Source organism: Jaculus jaculus, chromosome 13 (genome assembly GCF_020740685.1).
Source record: "Jaculus jaculus isolate mJacJac1 chromosome 13, mJacJac1.mat.Y.cur, whole genome shotgun sequence".
In the NCBI taxonomy this organism is placed as follows: Eukaryota; Metazoa; Chordata; class Mammalia; order Rodentia; family Dipodidae; genus Jaculus; species Jaculus jaculus.
Window position 1 is genome coordinate 15,065,716 of NC_059114.1, and position 25,540 is coordinate 15,091,255.

At 49.3% G+C, this 25,540-nt stretch overlaps 1 protein-coding gene across 1 annotated transcript; it reads right to left on the reverse strand.

Moving 5' to 3' along the window:
* Window positions 1-1,810: 1,810 nt before the first annotated feature.
* On the reverse strand, window positions 1,811-14,728 carry Acads (acyl-CoA dehydrogenase short chain). Its single transcript, XM_004664122.2, has 10 exons — window positions 14,605-14,728; window positions 11,372-11,535; window positions 4,644-4,793; window positions 4,375-4,486; window positions 3,787-3,938; window positions 3,354-3,524; window positions 3,136-3,273; window positions 2,752-2,847; window positions 2,517-2,573; window positions 1,811-2,431 (listed from the first exon to the last, which is right to left on the reverse strand). Exons 1-10 carry the CDS (start codon window positions 14,651-14,653, stop codon window positions 2,279-2,281), a joined length of 1,242 nt encoding a protein of 413 aa, XP_004664179.1. The 5' UTR covers window positions 14,654-14,728; the 3' UTR covers window positions 1,811-2,278.
* Window positions 14,729-25,540: the final 10,812 nt, after the last annotated feature.

Consider the following 25,540-nt stretch of genomic DNA (forward strand, 5'->3'; position numbering starts at 1 on the left):
TCTCCCGGCTTTAGCAAGGGCCCCTTCTGCAGCTGAGTGGAAAGGGCAGCGCGGCTGCAACTTCCTTCCCAACAGTCCAGGTTCAAGTGGAGCCAAGAGTAGAATTTATCTTTTTGAGAGAAAGAGGCGGGGGTGGGTGGAGAATGGGCACACCAGGGCCTTCAGCCGCTGCAGACGAACTCCAGACGCATGTGCCACCCTGTGTAGCTAGCTTGTGTGGGTCCTGGGGGATGGAACCCGAGACCTTTGGCTTTGCAGGCAAACGCCTTAACCACTAAGCCATTCCGTCCATCCCCAAGGGTAGAATTTAGAACTCAGTTCTAAGCGAAGCAGAGTTTGGGCAAACAGGTCGTCCTTGCTGAAGGACAGTGGTAGAGCCACGGACCTCAGACTCAGGTCAGACCCCTAAAGCGGCCCAGTCTAGGCTCCTAGCCTCCCACTCTCTGGGTTTTCTAGATAGGCAAGGTCACGCCATCTGGGCAACGGACACGCCGTGGCCTCTAATGCTGCCCTGTGCCCGCCAGGCTGTGAGAAACGGAGCCACGCATAGGTCTGCTCCTTGGCCCTGGCTGAGCCATTTCCCCGCTGGGCACAGCCTGGCTCAAGGTGGCTTTCACAGCCCTTCCGTGCACACACCTGTCAGTGGGTAGAGCACATGGACTGAGTACCTCTGGGCCTGAGCGCCAAGCCGGGTGGGGCAAAGTCCTGAGCCGGGACCACGGGGTCCCCAGGGGCTCTAAGTCTCACACATATGCCGCGCCCCTCCCCCACAACCTGGAGGGTGCCCTCCAGAGAACCGTCTCTCTACTCCTTCCCTAGGCCAGAAGCCAGTGCTATGCAGCTGGAGAGGCCAGGGAGCTCTCGAACACCCCTGTCCACTGTTCCTGGGCCCACAGGGTCTCCACCCACAGGCATTAACTCAAGGGGGACAGTCACCCCGGTGGGGGTGGGGATGAGGGAGGGCTATTCGTTCTGCTTTGTGTCCTTCCGCTTGCACCTGAGTGCGGGGTAGTGGCAGGCAGAGATGCTCGCATGCGATGGGAGGTAGGAGACAGACACCCCCCACCCCCGCCCCGCGCCGGTGCTCACCTAGAACCAGGAGGAAGAGAGACGCCCCAGTGTCTGCAGGCCACCTGACCTCAGGAGTGTTGGAAGTGCGCCTCCTGTGCTGGGGAGACACGTGCCTGCCCCACCCACCTGCGGGAGCCCACCTGGGCAGTGGGGTGGGAGGGAGCTCACAGGTCCCCTCCCCCCCAGGTCCCTTAAGACCGGGCACCAGCGGCAGATGCAGGCGGCAGTCCGGAGGCTTGTGCCTCCGGGATGATGGCTCCTGAAGGATCACTGGTCACCCTCCTGCCTTCCCTCCAGACAGCTCACACCAAGGACGTCTGCCTGTTCTGTCCCTGCCTTCTCGCTCTTATTTTCTCTTTCAGTTGCTTCACGCGGGACCAGGTCCTTGCCCTCCATGGCCGGTGGCTGAGGGCTGGGCCTTGGCACATTTGAGCAGACCTCTGCCTCTCAGGTCTTTACTACCCCTGCCCCCCCCCAGGCGCCTGTCCAGCCTTTTGGCCTTCTTCTGGGTTCTCATGGAAGTCCCTCCCCCTCCCACCTGCTTTTGGGAGGCCAGGCCCCCAATCAGGGCACCCTCCAGTCCAAGGCCCCTTCCCCCCACTACTGGCCACTTTCCCAGACACTCACTCTAGACTTGTCGGGCTCCAGAAGCGCCTGCCCGCCCAGGCAGGGCACACTCCCTTTCCCTCCCTCTCTGCTGGGCAGGGGCTGTGGCCAAAGAACAGACAGAGACACAGGCCAAGGCTAGGCCACAGGGCGCTTTATTGGCTTCAGGTGGTTTCCACCGGCGCGCGGCGGGCCGCACACCTGAACCCACTGAACCTCTACTGAGGGCCCAGAACCCAGCCCCCAGCCTTGCCAAGACTGGGGCCCTGCGAATGAGACACTGCAACTGAGGCCTGGCTCGCTGGGCACTCCCTCCTCCTGACCACAGACAGGGCCACAGGAACAGCTCTGGGGGGACACTGGGGTCACTCGGTCCTCTCCTGGTTGAAGGGGTGGAGACGAGGTAGCGTCCTAACTGCAGGCTGGGTGGCCTCGGCTGCAGGTCACACATGGCTGCTGGTCTTGCCCCTCCCAGTTTTACGGGGGAGCCAGGGTCGAGGTGAGGGGCTTCCCCGAAGTTTAACCAGGCGTCAAGGTTAAGGCCACGTGTCTCTGCCCTTCTCCTGGGCCCCCAGGCCATAGGGCGGCTCACTGGGAAGGCTCAGCTCCGGTAGCTCCGCAGCAGGTGTCCCGCGATCACCAGCCGCTGGATCTCACTGGTGCCTTCGTAGATCTCGGTGATGCGGGCGTCGCGGTAGTGCCGCTCGGCGGGCATCTCCGTCACGTACCCCATGCCGCCCAGGATCTGGATGGCCTGAGACAGAAAACAGGCGCTTGGGGAGAGGCACAAGCCACCCGCGGTGAGGGAGGCGGGCCTGCGCTCATGGTGGGGTGCTCACCTGGTGGCTGATGGCAGTAGCAGCCTCTGATGCGGCAAGCTTGGCCATGGCTGCCTCCTACCCACCAGGAATGGTACAGTCAGCACTTTTGCCTTCAGGGGCTCTTGGCCCGCAGCAAGGGCGACCTGTGGCAGCCTCCCCTTAACACAACAAACCCATGGATCCACACCAGACTTCTCCCCCAGGGAGTGTCTCATTCCACCACCAACCCCGCCCCCACACACACCACAGGTACCTTAATAAAAGGTTTCTTATTGTCCTTCAACATGGCAGCACGCCAAGTCAGCAGCCGGGCGCTCTCCAGGGCCAGAGCCATGTCTGCCAGCTTGAACTGCAATAGCAAGGCCCCCGCCCAGTAGTTGGGTAAAGAACAGAGCTTCCCTCTCCACCCAGGCCCAGCACCCTCAGCCCTCCCCACCCCCATTACCCAGATACCTTGGAACCTGGAGAAGGGTGCCCCAAAGGCCAAGCTGCCCTTCCTCCACCCAGGCCCAGCACCCTCAGCCCTCCCCACCCCCTTTACCCAGATACCTTGGAGCCTGGAGAAGGGTGCCCCAAAGGCCGAGCTTCCCTCCCTCCACCCAGGCCCAGCACCCTCAGCCCTCCCCACCCACACAACCTGGATGCCTTGGAGCTTGGTGATGGGCGCCCCAAAGGCCACACGACTCTCAGCATAGCCCACTGCGCAATCCAGAGCGGCCTGGGCAATACCCAGGGCCTGGGAGGCGATGCCGATGCGGCCCATGTCCAGGGTTTGCTGTGGGGACCTCTGGGTCAGTGGTTGCAGGCCGGGCCCAAGGGCCTGGCCCCAGGGATCTACCCCAGGGCCGGGCTCACCATGGCTATCTTGAAGCCCATCCCTGGCTCCCCCAGCAGGTTCTCCTTGGGGATGCGACAGTCCTCAAAGATAAGGTTGGCTGTGGATGAGGCCCGGATGCCTAGCTTGTCTTCCTTCTTGCCCAGTGTGAGCCCAGGTGTTGGCATGGGAACCAGGAAGGCACTGATACCCTGGAAGGCCCCCACAAGTAGAGTGAGTCCTCAGAGCTGTTGCACTGGCCTCACCCTGACACCAATGCCCCCCATTCAAGCTCTGGTCTCAGCCGCAGCTAGGTCCCCCTCCTCACTTGGGGACGAGGTGCTGATTCCAGGGAGGAGAGACCCTACCTCACCCTTGGGCCAGAACAGCTCCAGTAAGGTCCAGGGAGTTCTCATCCAGAAACGGAAATGCACAACAGCCCAAGCCTCTGCTGGCCCTTGCCGGGGCCCCTACCTTGTTCTTCAGGGACTTGTCCGTGGTGGCGAAGACTACGGTGGCTGAGGCATCCCAGGAGTTGGTGATCCAGGCTTTGGTGCCATTGAGGACCCATGAGTCTCCCTCTTCCCGGGCTGTGGTGGAGGCGGCTCCGGCGTCGCTGCCATTCCCTGCCCCCCACACACAGACTCAGGACCCAGGGCAGGGGGACACAGGGCACCTACCTCACCCCCTGACTGGCAAACATGAAGACCCTGTGACTTAGCTCCAAAGTCTGGACCAGGCTCCCGAGAGAAAACTCCAGCCCACCCTTGCTCCCAAAGCTTCTGGCTTCTCCAAGGACACAGGGGTCAGTGCAAGAATGAGACATCCTCCAAGGGAAAAGGACCCCAGAGCAAATACCCCCACGGCCAAGAGACAGCCTGGGTACACCCAGGAGCCTACAGTGCAACCCAGATGCCAACACCAGAGGTCTGTGGGTTCAGGACTTATCAAGCAGCAGAACCCCCCGCCCCCCCCCCCCCCCCAGCTGGACGCAGCTCCCAACTGAGTCTCACCCTGGCTCTGAGGCGAGGGGACAAGGGCTGCTCCTGCCCTGTGCTGTACCTGGTTCACTGAGGGCAAAGCAGCCAATTTTATCACCACTGGTGAAAGGGGCGACCCACTGCCGCTTCTGCTCCGGGGAACCAAACTTCAGGATGGGTCCCAAGTAGAGAGACTGGGGGGATAGCAGGAGCAGCTGGAGGTCAGCTCTCTCCAGGGGCCCACCCAGGGCACCAAAGCTCAGGAGAGAAGAGGCTAGTGCCTAGGCCAGCTGCATGACCAGGGTACCCCACCCATCCCCAGACAGCCTCCCAGGGCCCAGGAGGGCTCACGTTGTTGACACTCATAATGACTCCGGTGGAGGCGCAGCCCCGGCTGATCTCCTCCATGGCGATGGAGTAGGCCAGGTAGTCGAGGCCCGCCCCGCCAAGCTCCTCAGGCACGTCCATGGCCAGCAGTCCGAGCTCACCCATCTTCTTCACCTGGCCCCAGGGAGGAAGGTCACAGCAGGGGTAGCTGATGGGGGTTCCCCTCCCCAACTCTGCAAGCCCAACCCCAACCCTCCTGGTCCCAGCCAGCACTCACACACGCTCAGGCCATTCTCCCCCATCCACATCTTGGCCCCTGATTCTCCCACATGAGGTCTGTCTGCACGACAGTACCATTGACACCAGCCAACGTTCTCCACACATGCCCACCTGGCTATAGCCACACCGGTGAGCAGGCAGAGGGCACGGGAAGCCTTTGCAGCGCTTGGAGGCGACGAGCAGCCAGTGCACCACACTGACCTTCCCTCAGCATCTACATGTGCATGGGTACACTCCTTATCACAGCCTCTGCACAGGCCGTAATGCCCTAGGTGAACTAGTTATTTAATCACACATTCTTTTATTTTTTTTTTTGCGTATTTTTTTTATTTATTTGAGAGTGACAGACAGAGAGAGAAAGAGGCAGTTAGAGAGCGAGAGAATGGGCGTGCCAGGGCATCCAGCCTCTACCCCCTTGAGCATCTGGCTAACGTGGGTCCTGGGGAATTGGGCCTTGAACCAGGGTCCTTAGGCTTCACAGGCAAGTGCTTAACCACTAAGCCATCTCTCCAGCCCTAATCACACATTCTTGTGATGCTTCTGATGCCTGTGATACTTCTGTGGCTAGAATTTTTTTTTTTTTTTTTTTTCTGAGGTAGGGTCTTGCTCTAGTCCAGGCTGACCTGGAATTCACTATGTATTCTCCAGGTGGCCTTGAACTCACGGTGATCCTCCTACCTTTGCCTCCTGAGTACTGGGATTAAAGGCATGCGCCACCAAGCCCAGCTTATTTTTTATTTATTTATTTGAGAGAGGGAAAGAGGCAGAGCGAGAGAGAGAGAGAGAGAGAAAATGGGCATGCCAGGGCTTCCAGCCATTGCAAATGAACTCCAGACATATGTGCCACCTTGTGCATCCGGCTTATATGGGTCTTGGGGAATCAAACTGAGGTCCTTTAGCTTTGCAGGCAAGCATCTTAACCAATAAGCCATCTCTCCAGCCCTAGAGAGAGGTTTTAATGTTCCCAAAACAAACATGAAAAACGTCTAAGATGACAGAAATGCCAGTTGTTCTGATCTGATCCGATCACTACAGCGTGCGTAGAAATGCCACACTGTACCCTGAAAAGTATCAATTACTATGTGTCAATTAAAAATAAAACGTTTGCCGGGTGTGGTGGCACACACCTTTAATCCCAGCACTGGGGAGGCAGAGGTAGGAAGATCGCTGTGAGTTCGAGGCCACCCTGAGACAACATAGTGAATTTAAGGTCAGCCTGGACTAGAGTGAAACCCTACTTCGAAAAAAAAAAAAAATGTTTGTATGACTCTCCAGCTCCCATGTGAGCCAGATGCAAAAGGTGGGGCAAGCACAAGGTCACACATGCCCTTTAGACGACACAAGCATCTGGAGTTTGGTTGCAGTGGCTGAGGTCCTGGCATGCAATTCTCATTCTCTCTCTCTCTTTCTATAATAACTTTTTTTAAGTCAAAAATAAAAGATGTTAGGAGATTTGGCAGTAGAGTCTTAACTATATACCAAAACACAAAGAAAAACTAGGTAAGTTGAAGTTTATCACAGTAAAAAACTGAGATAATTTAAACAGAGAAGCTCTGGTGCTGGCCTTTAGAAGCCAGCACCCACACAACAACCTGCATGTGGAGAGACGATCCCTCTACAACTCTTGGCCTCCGTTCTACAGCTGACAGGCACTGCATTCTGCCAACAACCTGAATGAGTTTAGGGAAACCCCTAGGTGAGATTTCACCATGTAATACCCTTGGCACAGACTCCATCCACTGATACCACAAGAGGATCTATAGAAACAAAGGGATAAGAAATGGGTGCTGTCGGGCTAGAGAGATGGGCTTAGTGGTTAAGGTGCTTGCTTGCCTATGAAGCTAAGGACTTGGGTTCTATTCCCCAGTACCCACCTAAAGCCAGATGCACAAGGTGGTGCATGCTTCTGCAGTTTGTTTGCAGTGGCTGGAGGCCCTGGCACACTTGTTCTGTCTATCTGCCTCTTTCCCTCCTCTCTTTCTCAAATAAGTAAATACATAAATAAATAAAATGAAATGTTAGGGCTGGAGAGATGGCTAAGTGGTTGACGGCACTTGCTTGTAAAGCCTGAAAGCTGGGTTTGATAAGATGGCACCTTGTGAAAGGAATCCTTCGTGACAGATTTCTTTTTTTTAATTTTTTGTTTATTTTTTATTTATTTATTTGAGAGCGACAGAGAGAGAGAGAGAGAGAGAGAGAGAGAGAGAGAGAGAGATTGGGTGCACCACGCCACCAGCCGCTGAAAACAAACTCCAGATGCATGCACCCTCTTGTGCATCTGGCTAACTTGGGTCCTGGAGAATCGGGGTCCTTGAACCAGGGTCCTTAGGCTTCACAGGCAAGCACTTAACCACTAAGCCATCACTCTAGCCCATCGTGGCAGATTTCTTAAAAGACTTTGTGAGTGACTTGTCTTCAGAAGTAACTAGATTAACTATTACTGACCCAACATGAGAGATCATCCCCCGAGTGTTACAGTCCTTTTAAAAAAATATAGTGGCTTCTTCGTGAGAGTTAGTTTCATGGTAATATTCTCATCCTTATAAACAACTGGGTCCATAAAAAAAGTGGTACTGGGCGTGGTGGCACACACCTTTAATCCCAGTACTTGGGAGGCAGAGGTAGGAGGATAACTATGAGTTCGAGGCCACTCTCAGACTACATAGTGAATTCCAGGTCAGCCTGGGCTAGAGTAAGACCCTAACTTGAAAAAGAAAAAAAAGAAAAGAAAAGAATGGTGGTTTTCTGAGTGACAGTCCTCTAGTCCCGCCTCCTGCGACACTAATAGTTTCTTCCAGAAGGAACACTCTTCCCCTGAGTGGCATGATCTCTCCCTGGATTGTGGAGTTACTCTTTATGGATAATGGCACTGTGGGAAGAGCTTCCTTATCAGTGGTAAACATATCAAAATCAATCAGTTCAAGGTAGCCGGACTTTTCTCAGCCAAGTTAACTACGTTTCTCCATTTGCCAAGGCATTAGCTACTGGGGAAACTGAGTCTTAAGGTAAAGGTTCACTTATTTGTGTTTAATTTCCAAAGATAAGGGTATCACACTTACAAACATTGAGACTTTAAAGACAGCTCCTGTTTTATTTATCCTAATTCTATCAAGTGGTCATCACTAGGTTTAATCATTTAATGTTAACTGATTTCATTTCAGTCATTGTAACTTTTTTTTTGGGGGGGTGTCAAGGTAGGGTCTCACTCTAGCCCAGGCTGACCTGGAATTCAATATGTAGTCTCGGGGTGGCCTTGAACTCACAGCAATCCTCCTACCTCTGCCTCCCGAGTGCTGGGATGAAAGGCATGAGCCACCACACCTGGCTTCAGTCATTGTAACTTTTATCCTCCTGTTAGGTAAAATAATGTTGGGATAGATTGCCTAAGCTTTATCAATTTTAAGTCATGGGTAAAACATAAAATTGCTTTATATTAAGAAAATTTCTAGCCGGGTGTGGTGGCGCATGCCTTTCATCCCAGCTCTCGGGAGACAGAGGTAGGAGAATTGCTGAGAGTTCAAGGCCACCCTGAGACTACATAATGAATTCCAGGTCAGCCTGAGCCAGAGTGAGACCTTACCTTGAAAAACCAAAAAAAACGAAAATTTCTAATATATATCAGATTAATTGCTATCCAAGCTTAAGCAAAAAGCATTGGTTGTCAGTGTTTTCTCTTCCTATTTTTAAAAAATATTTTATTTTTATTTATTTATTTGACACAGAAAGAGGAAGGGGGAGAGAGAGAGAATGGGTGCGCCAGAGCCTCCAGCCACTGCAAACAAACTCCAGACACTTGTGCCTACTTGTGCATCTGGCTAACATGGGTCCTGGGGAATCGAACCTGAGTCCTTTGACTCTGCAGGCAAACACCCCAACCACTAAGCCGTCCCTCCAACCCCTTTCTAATTTTTTTTTAAGATATTTATTTATTTATTTATTAAAGAGAGGGAGAAAGAGTGTGAATGGGTGCACCAGGGCCTTTAGCCACTGAAATGAACTCCAGATGCATGCACTACCATGTACATCTGGCTTACGTGAGACCTGGAGAATTGAACTGGGTTCCTTAGGCTTCACAGGCATGTGCCTTAACTGCTAAGCCATCTCTCCAGCCCCACTTTCTAATTTTCTTTATTGTGAGAGTTGGGGGGGTTACAGGGAGAGAATTGGTGTGCCAGGGCCTTCAGCCACTACAAACAAACTCCAAACAACCCCTTGTGCATCTGGCTTATGCGGGACCTGTAGAGTTTAACCTGGGTCCTTTGGCTTTGCAGGCAAATGCCTTAACCGCTAAGCCAGACCCCAGCCCTATCTAAGTGTTTTAATAACCTACGTAGAAGCCAAAGCCAACTGGATTCACCAGAGCTAAAATGGCCAACGTTTTGGCCCCTGCTCCCAGGTCAGCTTGGGCTACAGCGAGACCCTACTTCAAAAAAAAAGTCCAAAACAGGGTGGAGACGCCATTCTGTTTCCTGTTCTCCTTTATGACAAAATGACATTATAAAGTCATATTTGCTTCTTTCATCTTTTAGTTTAGACATAAAAAGACTAAAGTCCAACTAAGGTTACCAACAGCCAAGAAGGCAGAAATTGGACCCAATTCTGGCCTACCTGCTCACATTTTCCCCTTTCTCCTACCTCTAAAAACCTGCTTGCCTGGCAAGTAAACAAACAAGCAAACAAACAAACAAACAAAAAATTATTCAGGAAAAAAAATCTCTAAGCGTCAGGCTCTGCAGGTGTCTCAGTCTGAGCTTCGCTCCTCACCTACACCATGACTGCCGAGCGAGGGGCCACTGTGGAGGGCCCATACTCATCAAAGGGCTGAGAAGTGACTGCTGGGCACTCAGTACTAAATTTAGTATCTTTTAATTTAATTAACTTATTTATTTCAGAGAGAGAGAGAATGGGCATGCCAGGACCTCCTGCTGCTACAAACTCCAGACACTGGCACCACTTTGTGCACCTGGCTTTATGTGGGTACTGGGGAATCAAACCCGGATCATAAGGCTTTGCATGCAAGTACCTTTAACTGCCGAGCCATCTATCTAGCCTGGAAGGACAGATTTTTTATTTTTGCTTATATTCCCAAGGGGAAGCTTCATGATGGCAGGAGAAAGCATGGGATGAGCATAGGCTGGACATCTCCTCTGCCACGGCGGGTGGACAACAGCAGCAGGAGACTGACCGAACCCTTCTGCCCGCCCCTAACAACGGACCTCCTCCAACAAGACCCCACCTCCCAAACTGCCTGCAGCTGGGCATGAGGGATTCAAAACACAGGAGTTTATGAGAAACACCTAATTCAAATAACCACAATGACTTATCTCACCTTTTAAAAAGATATTATTTATTTATTTATTTACTTACTTGAGAGAAAGAGGCAGAGAGAGAGAGAGTGGGCACACCAGGGCCTCCAGGCACTACAAACAAACTCCACATGCACACGGCCCCTTGTGCATCTGGCTTACGTGGGGCCTGGAGAATCAAACAGATCCTTTGGCTTTGCAGGCAAACCACTAAGCCATCTCTCCAGCCCTTTTTTTTTTTTTTTTTTTTTGGCTTTTTTGAGGTAGGGCCTTACTCTAGCCCAGGCTGACCTGGAATTCACTATGTAGTCTCAGACTGGTCTTGAACTCATGGCAATCCTCCGACCTCAACCTCCTGAGTGCTGGGATTAAAGACCACACCCAGCTTCTGTCTCACTTTCTCAGCAAATGGTTCCACTGGCTTCTTCACTCTCCAGTTTCAAGCCCCTGAATAAAATGGCTTGACCACAAAAAAATATCCCACCTCAAGTGCTCAAAACAGTGTGAAGTCAGAACCAGTATTCTCTCCATTTACTGTTTGATTAGCACAAAGCCTACACACAGTAAGCACTTGGAGCACCTGACATTTCTTCTTTTTTTTTTAAATGTTTTGGCTTTTTTTTTTTTTAATGTTTTTTATTTATTTGAGAGTGACAGACACAGAGAGAAAGACAGATAGAGGGAGAGAGAGAGAATGGGCGCGCCAGGGCTTCCAGCCTCTGCAAATGAACTCCAGACGCGTGCGCCCCCTTGTGCATCTGGCTAACGTGGGACCTGGGGAACCGAGCCTCGAACCGGGGTCCTTAGGCTTCACAGGCAAGCGCTTAACCACTAAGCCATCTCTCCAGCCCATGTTTTGGCTTTTTGAGGTGGGGTCTCACTCTAGTCCAGGCTGACCTGGAATTCAGTACGTAGTCTTTGGGTGACCTCGAACTCAGAGATCCTCCTACCTCTGCCTCCCAAGTGCCGGGATTAAAGGCCTGTGCCACCACGCCCAGCCAGGCATTTCTTTTTTGTTGTTGTTCTGGAATTAAAATTTCGACTAAAGCTGTCACAGTGGAAAATTCTGGAGCATTTTCAGAGTCCCAGGCTCCGCTGAGGTCTCAGCATCCAGCTGTCACTGTCACCACTCATACGAGAGAAGATTACTGAGGCGCCTGTTCTCACCTGAGCTGCCGGGAAGCGATGCTCCCGGTCCAGTTGGGCTGCGATAGGAACCAGCTCCTTCTCAGCAAAGTCACGGCATGTCTGGCGCAACATCTGGTGTGTCTCGGGCAGCTCCACAGACTGGTAGACAGTGTGTAACCTCCGCCATTCCCGAGGACGGAGAGCTACCAGTAAGAAGAGCAGAAGTTAGCAAAGTTGAGTAAAAGAGACCTTAATAATAATAGCCAGATATGGTGGCATATACCTATAACTTCAGCACTCAAGAGCTTGAGGATCACAAGTTCAAAGCCAGCCTGGGCTACATAAAGAGGCCTCGTCTCAAAATTATTAAATAAAGTAAGCAAGAAATAAAGGACAATGAAAACCGGGTGTGGTGGTGCACACCTATGATCCCAGCACTCAGGAGGCAGAGGTAACAGGATCACTGTGAGTTCGAGGCCAGCCTGAGACTACAGAGTGAGTTCCAGGTCAGCCTGGGCTAGAGTGAGACCCTATCTTGGGAAAAAAGTTTAAGAAAGGACAGTGAGGAAAAGATCATGACATCAAAATAAAAGAGACTGATTGAGAGGGAGGGGATGTGATGGAGAGCAGAGCTTCAAAGGGGAAAGTGGGGGGAGGGAGGGAATTGAGGGAGGGAATTACCATGGGATATTGTTTACAATTATAGAAGTTGTCAATAAATAAGTAAAAAAAAAAAAAAAAGGATAATGAAGAACCTTACTACCATCAAGATATCTAGATATGTCTGGTGGGCTGGAGAGATGGCTTAATGGTTAAGGCACTTGTCTGTGAAGCCCAAGGACCCAGGTTCAATTCCCTAGAACCCATGTAAGCCAGATGCAAAAGGTGACACATGTGTCTGGACACATAGTCTGTCTGTGGGAGCTAGAGAAGCCCTGGTGTGCCTATTCTCTCTCTCTCTCTCTCTCTCTCTCTTTTTCTAATTAATATATATAAGCTGAACGTGGTGGTGCATGCCTTTAATCCCAGCACCCGGGAAGCAGAAGTAAGAGAATTGCTGAGTTGGAGGCCACCCAGAGACTACATATGGAATTCCAGGTCAGCCTGGGCTAAAGCGAGATCCTACCTTGAAAAACCAAAATATAGACAGACAGACAGACAGACAGACAGATAGATAGATAGATATGTCCAGTGACATTTTTGGCTGTCACAACTAGAAAGGGGAAAGCTGGGACTCGGACAATGGTTCAGCCAATAAAGTGCTTGCTATTCAAACATGAAAACATGAGTTCAGCCAGGTATGGTGGTGCACACCTTCAATCCCTGCACTTGGAAGACAGAGGTAGAAGGATCGCTGGGGGTTCAAGGCCACCCTGAGATTACAGAGTGAATTCCAGGTCAACCTGAGCTACAGTGAGACCCTACCTTGAAAAAACAAAAGCATGAGTTCAGACCCCCAGCACCTATGTAAAAGCCAAGTGCAGTAGTGTGCCTATAATTCCAGCGCCTGGGAAATGGAGACAGGGGCATCCCTGGGGCTGGCTGGCTGGCTAGCTAGTCTAGCCATATTAGTGAGCTGTGGATTTAGCAAGGTATCATGTCTCAATAAGTAAGGTGGAGAGGGATTGAGTATAACACTTAGCATTAACTGCTGGCCTCTACATGCACACACACACACCTGTACACACATGTGCATACATACACATACCAAGGGGGAGGGTGCTACTGATAACCAATCAGTAAAGATACTGCTATGTGTCCTATTATGCACAGGACAGTTCCCATAACAAAGATTTATACACCCGTGCCAGGCGCAGTGTAGCACCATCTGGAGTCCAGGAGTTCCAGGCCAGCCTGAGCAATATATTGAGACCCCCATCTCAAAAAAAAGAAAAAAAAAGTTATTGATACAAATGCCAACAGTACTGCACCGCAGTTGAAAAGCACTGACAGTTTAGCCATTCTTGCTAAACACTTTCTATATACTACCTCATTCAGTCCCCAGCACAGCAATTATAACAACACCACACTCAAAGGGTTTAACCTCACTGTCTATAAAATATGGACAAGCCGGGTGTGGTGGTGCACACCTTTAATCCCAGCACTTGGGAGGCAGAGGTAGGAGGATCGCCATGAGTTCCGGGACTACAGAGTGAGTTCCAGGTCAGCCTGAGCTAGACTACCTCGATAAAACAAAACAAAGCAAAACAAAAGTGAACAACAGAAATCACTCAGTAGATTAAAGAAATTCTAATGGCAACACTCGGCACAGGTTTTGGTCACAGGTTGCTGAGGATACAGATTACCCAAAGGAAGCCTTGACCACAGTGTCAGGGCTTTTGCAGCTAGGGGACAAGTGACAGATGGGAAAGGTCCCGTGTTCAATAACCTATAGTGGCTAACACTGTGGCAACACCTGTTGGAGCCCAGCCACTGTACTGCTTTTAAAAAAATTATTTTTATTTATTTATTTATTTGACAGAGAATGAGAGCAAGAAAGAGAATGGGCGCGCCAGGGACTCCAGCCACTGCAAACGAACTCCAGACGCGTGCGCCCCCTTGTGCATCTGGCTAACGTGGGTCCTGGGTAATCGAACCTGGGTCCTTTGACTTTTCAGAAAAACACTTCAACCGCTGTGTTCTTTTTTTCTTGTTTAAATTTCATTTATGTGCAAGCAGAGAGATAGAAGAGAGACGGACAGAGAGAGAGAATGGGCACACCAGAACCTGTAGCTACTGCAAACCAACGCCAGATGCACGGGCCCCTCGCGCATCTGGCTTATGTGGGTCCTGGGAAATCGAACGTGGGTCGGCTTGGCTTCGCAGGCAAGTGACTTAACCACGAAGCCATCTCTCCAGCCCCACGGTACTGTCTTCTATGTATCCTGGGTCTTAACGACTCTCTGGAGATAGTAACTAAGAGGCCGCTGTGGCCATTTCACACTTGGGCCAACTGAGGCGGAAAGGCTGTTTTGTCCAAGGTCAAATATCTAAGTTGAAGTTCAAGGCCAGGCCTAGCTCGGGAGCGGGGTGGGGGAGTGGAACGCAGAACCTCCGCTGGGGTGAAAAGAAGGCCATGGGAATGGATGCGGCAGGGTGCATGGCGCTGACCCGGGGGGCGGGGGCAACCTAAGTGGGGCAAAGGCCGTGCCCGCCCGCCCCCCGCCCGCCCCCCGCCTTCCCGGGGCAGCGGCAGGACCGGGCTCGGGGTGACGCGCCCGGCCGGCTGCCCGCGGGTTCGGTCCCGCGGTGCGCAGCCCGAGCGCTCTCACCTCGGCAGAGCGGGCCACAGGCCCGGGCGAGCAGCGCGGCGGCGGCCATGGAAGACGGACGCGACGAGGGCCTCGAGCTCCGCGACCTCCAGCACAGCTCCGGGTTCCGGACTGCGGTGGGCGGGGCGGCGGCGCCCAGGCCACGCCCCTCGCTGCGGTGGGCGGGGCTCCCGCTCCGCTCCTCCTCCGGCGCCCAGCCCGTGGGAGAGGTGCCAGCGAACGTCCCGCTGCTGCTGGTCAGCGTCCTCCTAGGTTTACAGGAGTCCCGGCAGCACAGTGGCCGGAAATGAGCCTCGCCAAAAGGCCACAGACGTTGCTTTATTTATCTGTTTTCGTCTGTTTGTCTGCTTTTTGCATTTTCGAGGTAGGGTCTCGCTCTGGCCCAGGCTGACCTGGGATTCACTGTGCAATTCCGAGGTGGCCTCAAACTCACAGCGATCCTCCCACCTTGGCTTCCAGAGTGCTAAGATTAAAGGTGTGAGCCACCACACCTGGCCTTTTATTTTTACCTTTTAAAATATTTTTTTAATTTTATTTATTTGTAAGCAGATTGCAAGAGAGAGAGAGAGAAAACAGACAAACATAGAGAATGGGTGCGTCACGCAAACGAACTCCAGGCGCATGTGCCCCTTGTGCATCTGGCTTACATGGGTCCTGGGGAATCGAACTTGGATGGTTTGGCTTTGGAGGCAAATGCCTTAACCTCTAAGCCATCTCTCCAGCCCTTTTTCTGTTGTTGTTGTTTTTTACTGTTACATTTGTAACGTGTTTTAATTGTGTTATACCCATGAAATTGAAGGATGCTGGCCCCTTAAGCATTTACAAGGAACACATTAGGAATTTTGGAATTAGCTTGGGCTACAGCAAGATCCTACCTCAAAAAAACAAAAACAAAAAAATAAGTATATGTACATGTATATGTAAGTAGAAGAACAGATTAATGGGGTGAAAAGGCCTAAGTGAAACCAGGGGAAGAGACTGAGTAAAGGTGGAGGGAAGGCTAATCAAAATCTAAGAAGATATAAATAAGTCATACACAAACCTACCTTTTTGGACAATGGAACACACAGGAGCCATAGATTGTTACTAGAAAATTTTCAGTGCCAGGGATGGGATAACTTCCACTGAGTTGCTGGCCAGGGAGGTCCCTGATGCCCCCAAAATATTACAGGCCATTGCCGAGGCCCTTGGTTTCCCACCAGGAATAGATGGTAAGACTCTATTGCTGAAGACTCCACATACTTGGGCTACAAGGCCACTGAGAAACCCTGCTGGAGCTGAGCTGAAAACCTTCTCCATGTAGACCAGCTGACAGAAAGCTTGAAGAAGCCATTCTACATGTAGTTCAATGGGAGAAAGAGATACCACCAGTAAAGATACTCAACAGTGGACACTGCAAGCCTTATAATTGGCCAGCCAGGCCAAATGAGCCAACAGGTATAATAGTGGCACGTCTGTCATGGTAGAAGCCAACTGCCCTCTAATTGGACTAGAGGTCCGCTCCATGGGAGGGAATATATCCCTGATACTGAAAACTTAAAATGGGTAGTCATGAGCCCTAGGGGTGTAAGGTCTGCTGCTGTCTGGCTAAATGTATATACTATGCTCACCAAACTGCCCGTAACCACTTCTCTTAATGTTCATACCTGTATACTAATGTGACTCTCACTTTTGGCTAGAGAACCTTCTCTTTTCAGATGGCAGTGACCTTGGGATGACTCAGAAAGCACCATGGTGCTGAGAAGAAGTGACAGAGGAGTGCTTAGCACTGAAATATCTCTATCACACCTTCCATGGCTCAGGGTCCATTGTGGAAGAGGTGGCGGAAAGAATGTAAGAGCCAAAGGAAGGGTAGGACTCCTTACAGTGTACTCCTTGAGACACAAAATGGCCTGGATGTCCATGACCTCACAGTGCCTGGCACTACCTACACAAGACTAACATGGTAGGAAGAAAAGATCATGACATCAAAATAAAAGAGACTGATTGAGAGGGGGAGGCGATATGATGGAGAGTGGTTTTTTTTTTTTTTTTTGGTTTTTCGAGGTAGGGTTTCACTCTAGCTCAGGCTGATCTGGAATTAACTATGGAGTCTCAGGGTGGCCTTGAACTCAAGGTGATCCTCCTACCTCTGCCTCCCGAGTGCTGGGATTAAAGGCGTGCACCACCACGCCCAGCTGAGAGTGGAGTTTTTAAGGGGAAAGTGGGGGGAGGGAGGGAATTACCATGGGATATTGTTTACAATTATGAAAGTTGCCAATAAAAAAAAAGTCAATTAATTGGGCTGGAGAAATGGCTTAGCCATTAAGTGTTTGCCTAAGGACCCTGGTTCAAGGCTCGATTCCCTAGGACCCATGTTAGTCAGATGCACAAGGGGATGCACGCATCTGGAGTGCATTTGCAGTGGCTAGAGGCCCTGGCACGCCTATTCTCTCTCTCTTTCTCTCTCGGCCTCTTTCTGTCTGTCACTCTCAAATAAATAAATAAAAATAAACAAAAAAATTTTTAGGTTAATTAATTCATTTTTAAAAAAAGAAAAGAAAAAAGAACTAGTCAAACCTGACCTAAGAGTCATATCTGGGAATAAGTCAGCAAAAGAAATAGGTCTGTTCCAATTGCATTTTTCCTTTTCTCCCATTCTCTGCCCTGCTTACCCAAAGCCTTTAAATATCCAGCTCAGCTGTGTCTGAGCACAGCCACCTCCTTCACTATTCGCCTGCTCTCCAATAAAGAATAGCCTGCTGTTGAGGTCGTATATTCTTTCTTTATTTCTACCTCACCCTAGTTGGTCTCAGCCTTGACTCTGATCCAACAGTAGTTATTCAAGAGGCTGAGGCAGGAGGATCCCAAGTTCAAGGCCTGCATGTACTAGAGAGTGAGTTCAAAGCCAACCTTAGGCAAATTAATAAGACCATCTCAAAAGTGAATATATTTTTGAGCCGTGCATGGTGATGCACGCCTTTAATCCCAGCACTCAGGAGGCAGAGGTAGGAGGATCGCCATGAGTTCAAGGTCACACTGAGACTACATAGTGAATTCCAGGTCAGCCTGAGCTAAAGCAAAACCCTACCTAGAAAAAACAAAATAACAACAAAAATTACCTCGGGCTGGAGAGATGGCTTAGCGGTTAAGGCGTTTGCTTGCAAAGCCAAAGGGTCCCAGTTCGACTCTTCAGGACCCATGTAAGTCAGATGCACAAGGAGACGCATGCATCTGGAGTTCGTTTGCAGTGGCTGGAGTCCCTGACATACCCATTCTCTCTCTTTCTCTCTCAAATAAATAAAATTTTTAAAAATTCCCTCATTCCTTCTCAACCTAGCTCTACTTCCTAGAGAACAATCAAGATGGGGGTAGGGGGAAGCTGGGTGTGGTGACACACACCTTTAGCACTCGGGAGGCAGAGGTAGGAGGATCACCATGAGTTCGAGGCCACCCTGAGACTACATAGTAAATTCCAGGTCAGCCTGGGCTAGAGTGAGACCCTACCTTGAAAAAAAAAAAAAGGAGAGATGACTTAGCAGTTAAGGCACTTGCCCAAGAACCCAGGTACGATTCCCCAGTACCCACGAAAAGCCAGATGTACAAGGTAGTACACACATATGGAGTCCATTTGCAGTGGCTAGAGGCCCTGGCACACTCATTATCTCTATCTGTCTATTTCTCTCTCTCAAATAAAATATTTTAAGGAGAAAAAAAGCAAAAAAAAAAAAAGGATATAGCAAAATATATTACCTTAGTTGTTTTTTTTTTTTTTTACTTTTTTGTGTCCCTTTTATTTTAAAAAATGTAGTTGAGTGTGGTGGCACAAGCTTTTAATCTCAGCACTTGGGAGGCAGAGGTAGGAGGATCCCTGTGAATTTGAGGCCACTCTGAGACTACATATTGAATTTCAGGTCAGCCTGGCTAGAGCAAAACCCTACGTTGAAAAAACAAAATAAACAAATTAATTAATGCAATAGCGAATGCAGAGCTCGCTCAGTGGTTAAGACACTTGCCTGTAAGGCCTAATGACCCGGGTTCAGTTTCCCAGCACCCACATCAAGCTAGATGTATGAAGTGGCACATGTGTCTGCAGTTTATTTGCAGTGGCACCATGCCCTGCTGTGCCCATTCTCTGTCCCCTTCTCTCCCCCTCTTGCTGTCTCTGCTTGCAAATAAACAATTTTTCTAAATGCATATAAGAGAAAGCCTTTGGGGGCTGGGGAGATGGCTCAATGGTTAAAGTTCTTGGGACCTGTGTTTAGATCCCCAGCACCCATATACAATGCTGGCATGGTGGCACACCTGCAATTCCCTGCCCTGGGGAGGAGACTTGGGCACCCTGGGACTCATTGGCTAGCCAATCCAGCCAAATTGGTGAGCTCTAGGTTCACTAAGAAATCCCATGTCCAAGAATAAGGTGGTGAGCCATCCAATGTTGACCTCTGGCCTTCACACACATGTGCACACATGTGTACACACAATGTCAGGCATGGTAGGGCATGCCTGTAAACCCAGAACTTGGGAAGTAGAATCCAGGGGTCAGGAGTTTGAGATTACTCTCGGCTAAGATAATGAATTCAAGGCCAACACAGGCTACAGGAGGAGGGAGGGCAAAAGGGAAGAAGGAAGGTCTTTCCATCTAGTGCTTTAAATGCCTGCCATTAGCCAGTGCTCTGAGGTCTTCCTGGCCTAGTCATCCTCCCCACCGAGGCACCAGCCCTGGGTAGAAGACAGAAAAGTAGGAAGCAGCTGAGCATGGTGGTGCACACCTTTCACCCCAGGTCACCCTAGGCTACAGTGAGATCCTACCTTGAAAAACCAAGATAAATAAATAAATAAATAAGAATTGTCAAACATGACATTTACAGCCTGAACTCAGGGCAATCCTCCTACCTGTGCCTTCTAAGTGCTGGGATTAAAGACATGCACCACAACACCTGGCTTCCGACATTTTTTTAAAAATTATTTATTTATTTTTTTGAGAGCGACAGACACAGAGAGAAAGACAGGTAGAGGGAGAGAGAGAGAATGGGCGCGCCAGGGCTTCCAGCCTCTGCAAACGAACTCCAGACGCATGCGCCCCCTTGTGCATCTGGCTAACGTGGGACCTGGGGAACCAAGCCTCGAACCGGGGTCCTTAGGCTTCACAGGCAAGCGCTTAACCGCTAAGCCATCTCTCCAGCCCTGTTGTTGTTTGTTTTTGTTTTTGTTTTTCGAGGTAGGGTCTCACTCTAATTCAGACTGAACTGGAATTCACTATGGAGTCTCAGGGTGGCCTCAAACTCACGGTGATCCTCCTACCTCTGCCTCCCATGTGCTGGGATTAAAGATGTGAGCCAACATTTCTGGCCTTTTTTTTTTTTTAATTATTCCTTTATTCATTTATTTGAGAGAGGGAAAGAGGCAGAGAGAGAGAGAAAGAGAGAGAGAGAGAGAGAGAGAGAGAGAGAGAGAGCTCACCAGAGCCTCCAGCCACTGCAAATGAACTCCAGATGCATGTGCCACCTCGTGCATCTGGCTTACGTGGGTCCTGAGGAATTGAACCGAGATTCTTTGGCTTTGCACAGAAGCGCCTTAACCACTAAGCCATCTCTCCAGCCCCAATTCTTTTTCTCTTTTTAATTTTTACTTATTTGAGACAGAGAAACAGATAAAGAGAGAGAGAGAATGGGCACACCAAGGCCTCCAGCCACTGCAAACTAACTCCAGGTGCATGTGCCACTTTGTGAATCTGACTTATGTGAGTCCTAGGCAATTGAACTGAGGTTCTTTGGCTTTGCAGGCAAGTCCCTCAACCACTAACCCATCTCCCCAGCTCCATGTTTACCAATTCTTTAATTTTGATACTGCAGGCCTTGAGTATATCAAAGGTACACTCTATAACTGAACTACATTCCCAGCCCCACACTCTTCTTGTTTTCACTTTGGTTTGTTTTTAAATTAGGGTCTCGCCGGGCGTGGTGGCACACGCCTTTAATCCCAGCACTCGGGAGGCAGAGGTAGGAGGATCACCGTGAGTTCGAGGCCACCCTGAGACTACATAGTTAATTCCAGGTCAGCCTGAGCCAGAGTGAGACCCTACCTCGAAAAACCAAAAAAATAAAATTAAAAAAAATTAAAAATTAGGGTCTCACTCTGTAGCCTTGGGCTGGCTTTGAACTTGAACTCACAGCGATCCTCCTACCTCAACCTCTGGAGGGCTGGAATTAAAGGTGTGCACCACCACACCCATGTGACATTAAGTTATGAGTGTTTGTGTTTTATGTTGGAAAGTATATATTTGCTGGGTGTGCTGGTGCTTGCCTGTAAGAGGCTGAAGAATCACAGTGAGTTTGAGACCAACCTGGGGCTACAGAGTGAGTTCAAGGCCAACCAGGGCTAGAGTGAGAGTGAGACCTTACCTTGAAAATACATCTACACCACCCCCCCCAAAAAAAGCATACAAGTCTTTCAATAGAGACAGAATTAGACTGGTTGTAAGTAGCTGGGGTGTGGGGAAGGAACCACGTGTAAACACACAGAACCCCAGAGGAAGCCTTTGGGAGGCTGTGATGGAAATGAACCACATGGTGACTGTGATGAAGATAATGACTGCATGCACTTGTCAAAATGCTGGGGATTGACACCAGGGCCTCACAAAAGCTACACAAACATCTACCACTGAGCCTCAGTCCAAACTGTACTTTTGAGATTTTTGTATTGTTTTCTGTCTAGACAGGCTCTTATTATGTAGTCCATATGGGTTTTGAACTATGAGCCCTCTTGCTTCAGCCTTTTGAGTACTGTGACTACAGGCATGAACCCCTGTGCCTGGCTCCAATTTACTGTCAAGTATACCTTAATAAGCCTACCATTAGGGCTGGAAGATGTTTATGTTTTTTTTAAGGTTTTTATTTATTTATTTGACACATAGAGAGGGGGAGGGAGGATGGGCATGCCAGGACCTTCCGCCACTGCAAACAACCTCCAGACACATGCACCACCATGTGCATCTGGCTTATGTGGGACCTGGAGAATCAAATTTGGGTCCTTAGGCTTTGCAGGCACACACCTTAATTGCTAAGCCATCTCTCCAGCCCCTGGAAATATTTCAATGGTGGAGTGCTCATAATGCATAAAGCACCAGGTGGAATCTCCAATATTTGACCCTCCCCCCAGACTACATTTAAGAGAAATATAGAAATTTTCAACTGAATACACCTTATAAGGGCTTGAGAGATGGATTAGTGGATAAGGAGCTTGCCTGCAAAGCCTAAGGACCCAGGTTATTAATATACTTAGAAAGTTACACCAACCTGGATGTATGTACATATATAGCACATTTGATTACTGAAATAAGATCTAGTTAAAGAATGGCACAAGAACTTAAAGTCATTTTGCCCAGCCTATAAAAGAGATTTTTGAAAATGTGTATCCAGCCAGGCATGGTGGCACATGCCTTTAATCCCAGCACACAGGAGGCAGAGGTAGGAGGATCACCATGAGTCTGAGGCCATGCTGAGACTACATAGTGAATTCCATGTCATCCTGAGCCAAGTGAGACCCTACCTCAAAACAACAACAACAAAAATGTATATCTAGGCTGGGGAGATGTTCTATTCCTTCATCTTGATTCCATCTTGGAACTCTCTTCCTACCTAACATTCCAGCATCTTGTTAAGGATAAGGGGTGTGGCCATCTCATTACTGCTTCCTGCTTGAGGGGGCATGGTCAGGTGTTTTTGGGGATCATGGTGTCAAAGCTGGCAAGTCTCTAAAGGGAGTTGAGTCTAAGGAGGCTAAAAGTTGGTACTGAATGGAAGAGGGATAGGTTAATAAAAGTTGGTTGAGGGCTGGAGAAATGGCTTAGTGGTTAAGCGCTTGCCTGTGAAGCCTAAGGACCCCAGTTCGAGGCTCGGTTCCCCAGGTCCCACGTTAGCCAGATGCACAAGGGGGCGCACGTGTCTGGAGTTTGTTTGCAGTGGCTGGAAGCCCTGGCTCACCCATTCTCTCTCTCTCCCTCTATCTGTCTTTCTCTCTGTGTCTGTCACTCTCAAATAAATAAATAAATAATGAACAAAAAATATTTAAAAAAAAGATAGATGAAAAAAAAAAAGTTGGTTGAATGAGTGATGTGTGAGATTATCTAGCTGGCTTTGGATGCATTTGCAAAGACAGCAGGCTATCAAGAGTAAAGTACCCCCATTAATGGTCCAAGTAAACATAGCCAAGACCAAATAGTTCCAAAGATACCTCATGATTCTAAGGACAGTGGGGAGCCAGGATAGTCTGTCAGCCAGAGTTTGGAGCTTTCTTTCTTTTCTTCTGAGGTAGGGTCTCACTCTTGCCCAGGCTGACCTGGAATTCACTCTGTATTCTCAGGGTGGCCTCGAACTCATGGCGATCCTCCTACCTCTGCCTCCCAAGTGTTGGGATTAAAGGCGTGCGCCACCACCCCTGGTGAGCTTGGAGCTTTCTTATTTCTAATTCTACTTTACACAACTGATATATATAAAAACAACATTCCTCATTTAGGAAGAGATAGGTTCCTCCCTCCTCAGCTGTGATGAGGTCGAAGGCTCGACAATTCTGAAGGACTCCTGGTGTCAGTGAGGTGAGCTGCTGCTGTGGCAGTGAAGGGCTATAGGCAGAATCCTTAATGGCTTACTCAGTCCCGTGGAAAGCTGTTGATAACAGAGGAGAGTTACAGCAGAAGTAAATCCCTGCCAGTAGGGTGTGATTGTTAGAGAGAGAGGTGTTTCTGAATGTTCCTGGCCAACACTTAGAAGTGTCCTTATGCCAACAGTCAAGAAGGCCTGAAGGGGAGAAAGGAACAGGAAAAGAAGAGATGGAGTTCTCAGGGACACATGGAGTCTAAAGGGGAGGTGACATTGAATAGGGGTGTTGCAGTGATAAGAGGCTGTTGAAGAGAAAGGAAGGGAGGAGGGTACTTAATAGGTTGATATTGTATGTATGTAAGTACAATGATTGTAATGGGGAGGTAATATGATGGGAGAATGTAAATTCAAAGGGGAAAGTGTGGGGGTGGGGTGGGAGGGAATTACCATGGGACTTTTTTTTATAATCATGGAAAATGTTAATAAAAACTTAAAAATAAAAAATAAATAAATAAATAAAATAAAAATTTTAAAAAAAAGAGGTCGTTGAAGAGAGGCGAAACAAAAGCTGCCAGTATGGTTTGCTGAACTGAGCTGGTTGAGCAGGGAGAGTGAGGAATTTAGGATAGACACCTGTGGAAAAGAAAAGGTCATGGAGCTTATGTTGAAGACCATCGTGAGCCTGTTGTATAACACAGACTGCATGTGTGATGAAATTTTGGGCTATCACTGGTGCTGCTTGGAGTAACCTGAAAATCTTAAGTTTTCTTCCACAGAATGGGTCAAGTGTGCCAAGCCACTCCCTCTATTTTGTCCGCCCTTTTTTTGGTTCCAGGGCTCGTTAATCGTAAAAGTAATGCTTTTCCTGTGTTGTCTGAGTTGTCATGGAGTGATGCCACAGCCAGCCTAGTGTAGTCAGGCCTTCTGCAGTCAGGGTTAGTATAGTCTTGAATCAGGCAAAGAAGTTTGGGCCATGATGGGTTGAGTTTACAGGAGTTAAAAACACAACCTTGGGCTAGAGAGATGGTTTAGCCATTAAGGTGTTTGCCTGCAAAGCCAAAAGACCCTGGTTCGATTCCCCAAGACCCACATGAGCCAGATGCGCAAGGGGCACATACATCTGAAGTTCGTTTGCAGTGGCTGGAGGCCCTGGTGCATCTATTCTCTCTCTCTCTTCCTGCCTATTTATCTTTCTCAAGTAAATAAATAAAAATATTAAAACAGAAATAAAAGCTAGACAGAGTTATTAGTACCCCTGTGGGGTACATTCTGATATGGTGAGGAGTGCGGGAATACAGGAGATTTTGAGGTTAAGGGGGCCAGTCAAGGTAGAAGAGTACTTATCGCCTGTTGGGCTGGACTCAGGCAGTGGGTCTTGACCCATTTGAGTTGGGACAGATGGATCCAGTTGGTGATGCCTTGGAGCTTTGTTGCCCTAGGAGTGGTGAGAATAACCAGGTGGGGTCCAGTCCAGTGAGGTCTGAGGCTCTGGGGGTGAGATTGCTTAAGATATACCTAATCACAGGAGTTAAGAGAATAGTGGGTTCTTTTGATGGCTGAGGTAGAAGGAGGCAGTTGACATGTTCTTGGAGGTTTCTAACAAGAATGAATGCCAGTAAGTACCCATGGAAAGGAGTGTCCATTAGGAGAGGAAGGTTTCTCAGGAGGAAAGGACAGCCATACATGAGTTCAAAAGGGCCGAGAAAGGAGGGAGCTCGGGGGGTAGATCTGATTCATGCAAGGGCAAGTGGGAGATGGGTCCAAGGTGGGTGGAGGTCAGAGGTTAACTTTGACAGGTGGGTTTTATGGATGGCATTTGCCCTTTCTGCCATACCTGAGGATTAGGGTCTGTACAGGATATGGAGTCACCAGTCTATTCCCAGGGATCTGGATACTTCCTGTGTTACCTTAGACATAAAAGCTGGTCCACTGTCAGATTGGATAGTAAGAGGAAGGCCGGAGTGAGGTAGAATGGGCTCTAGAAGGTGAGAGGCAACTAGGTTTGCAGTTTCCCCAGTTGTTGGGAAGGCTTCAACCCATCACAAGAAAGTCTCTACCACAGTGACAAAGTATTTAGTCTTTTTATGAGAAGTCATGTGAGCGAAGTCTATTTGCCAATCAACCCCAGAGAGAGAATCCTGGTGTTGGTTGGGTTTGAAGGAAGGAGGGAGGGCTGGAGAGATGGCTTAGTGGTTAAGGCGTTTGCCTGCAAAGGACCTCAGTTTGATTCTCCAGGACCCAAGAAAGCCAGATGTTCAAGGTAGCACATGTGTCTGGAGTTCATTTTCAGTAGCTGGAGGTCTTGACGTGCCCATTCTCTCTTTCTCTGTCAAATAAATAAAATAAGATTTTTTTTT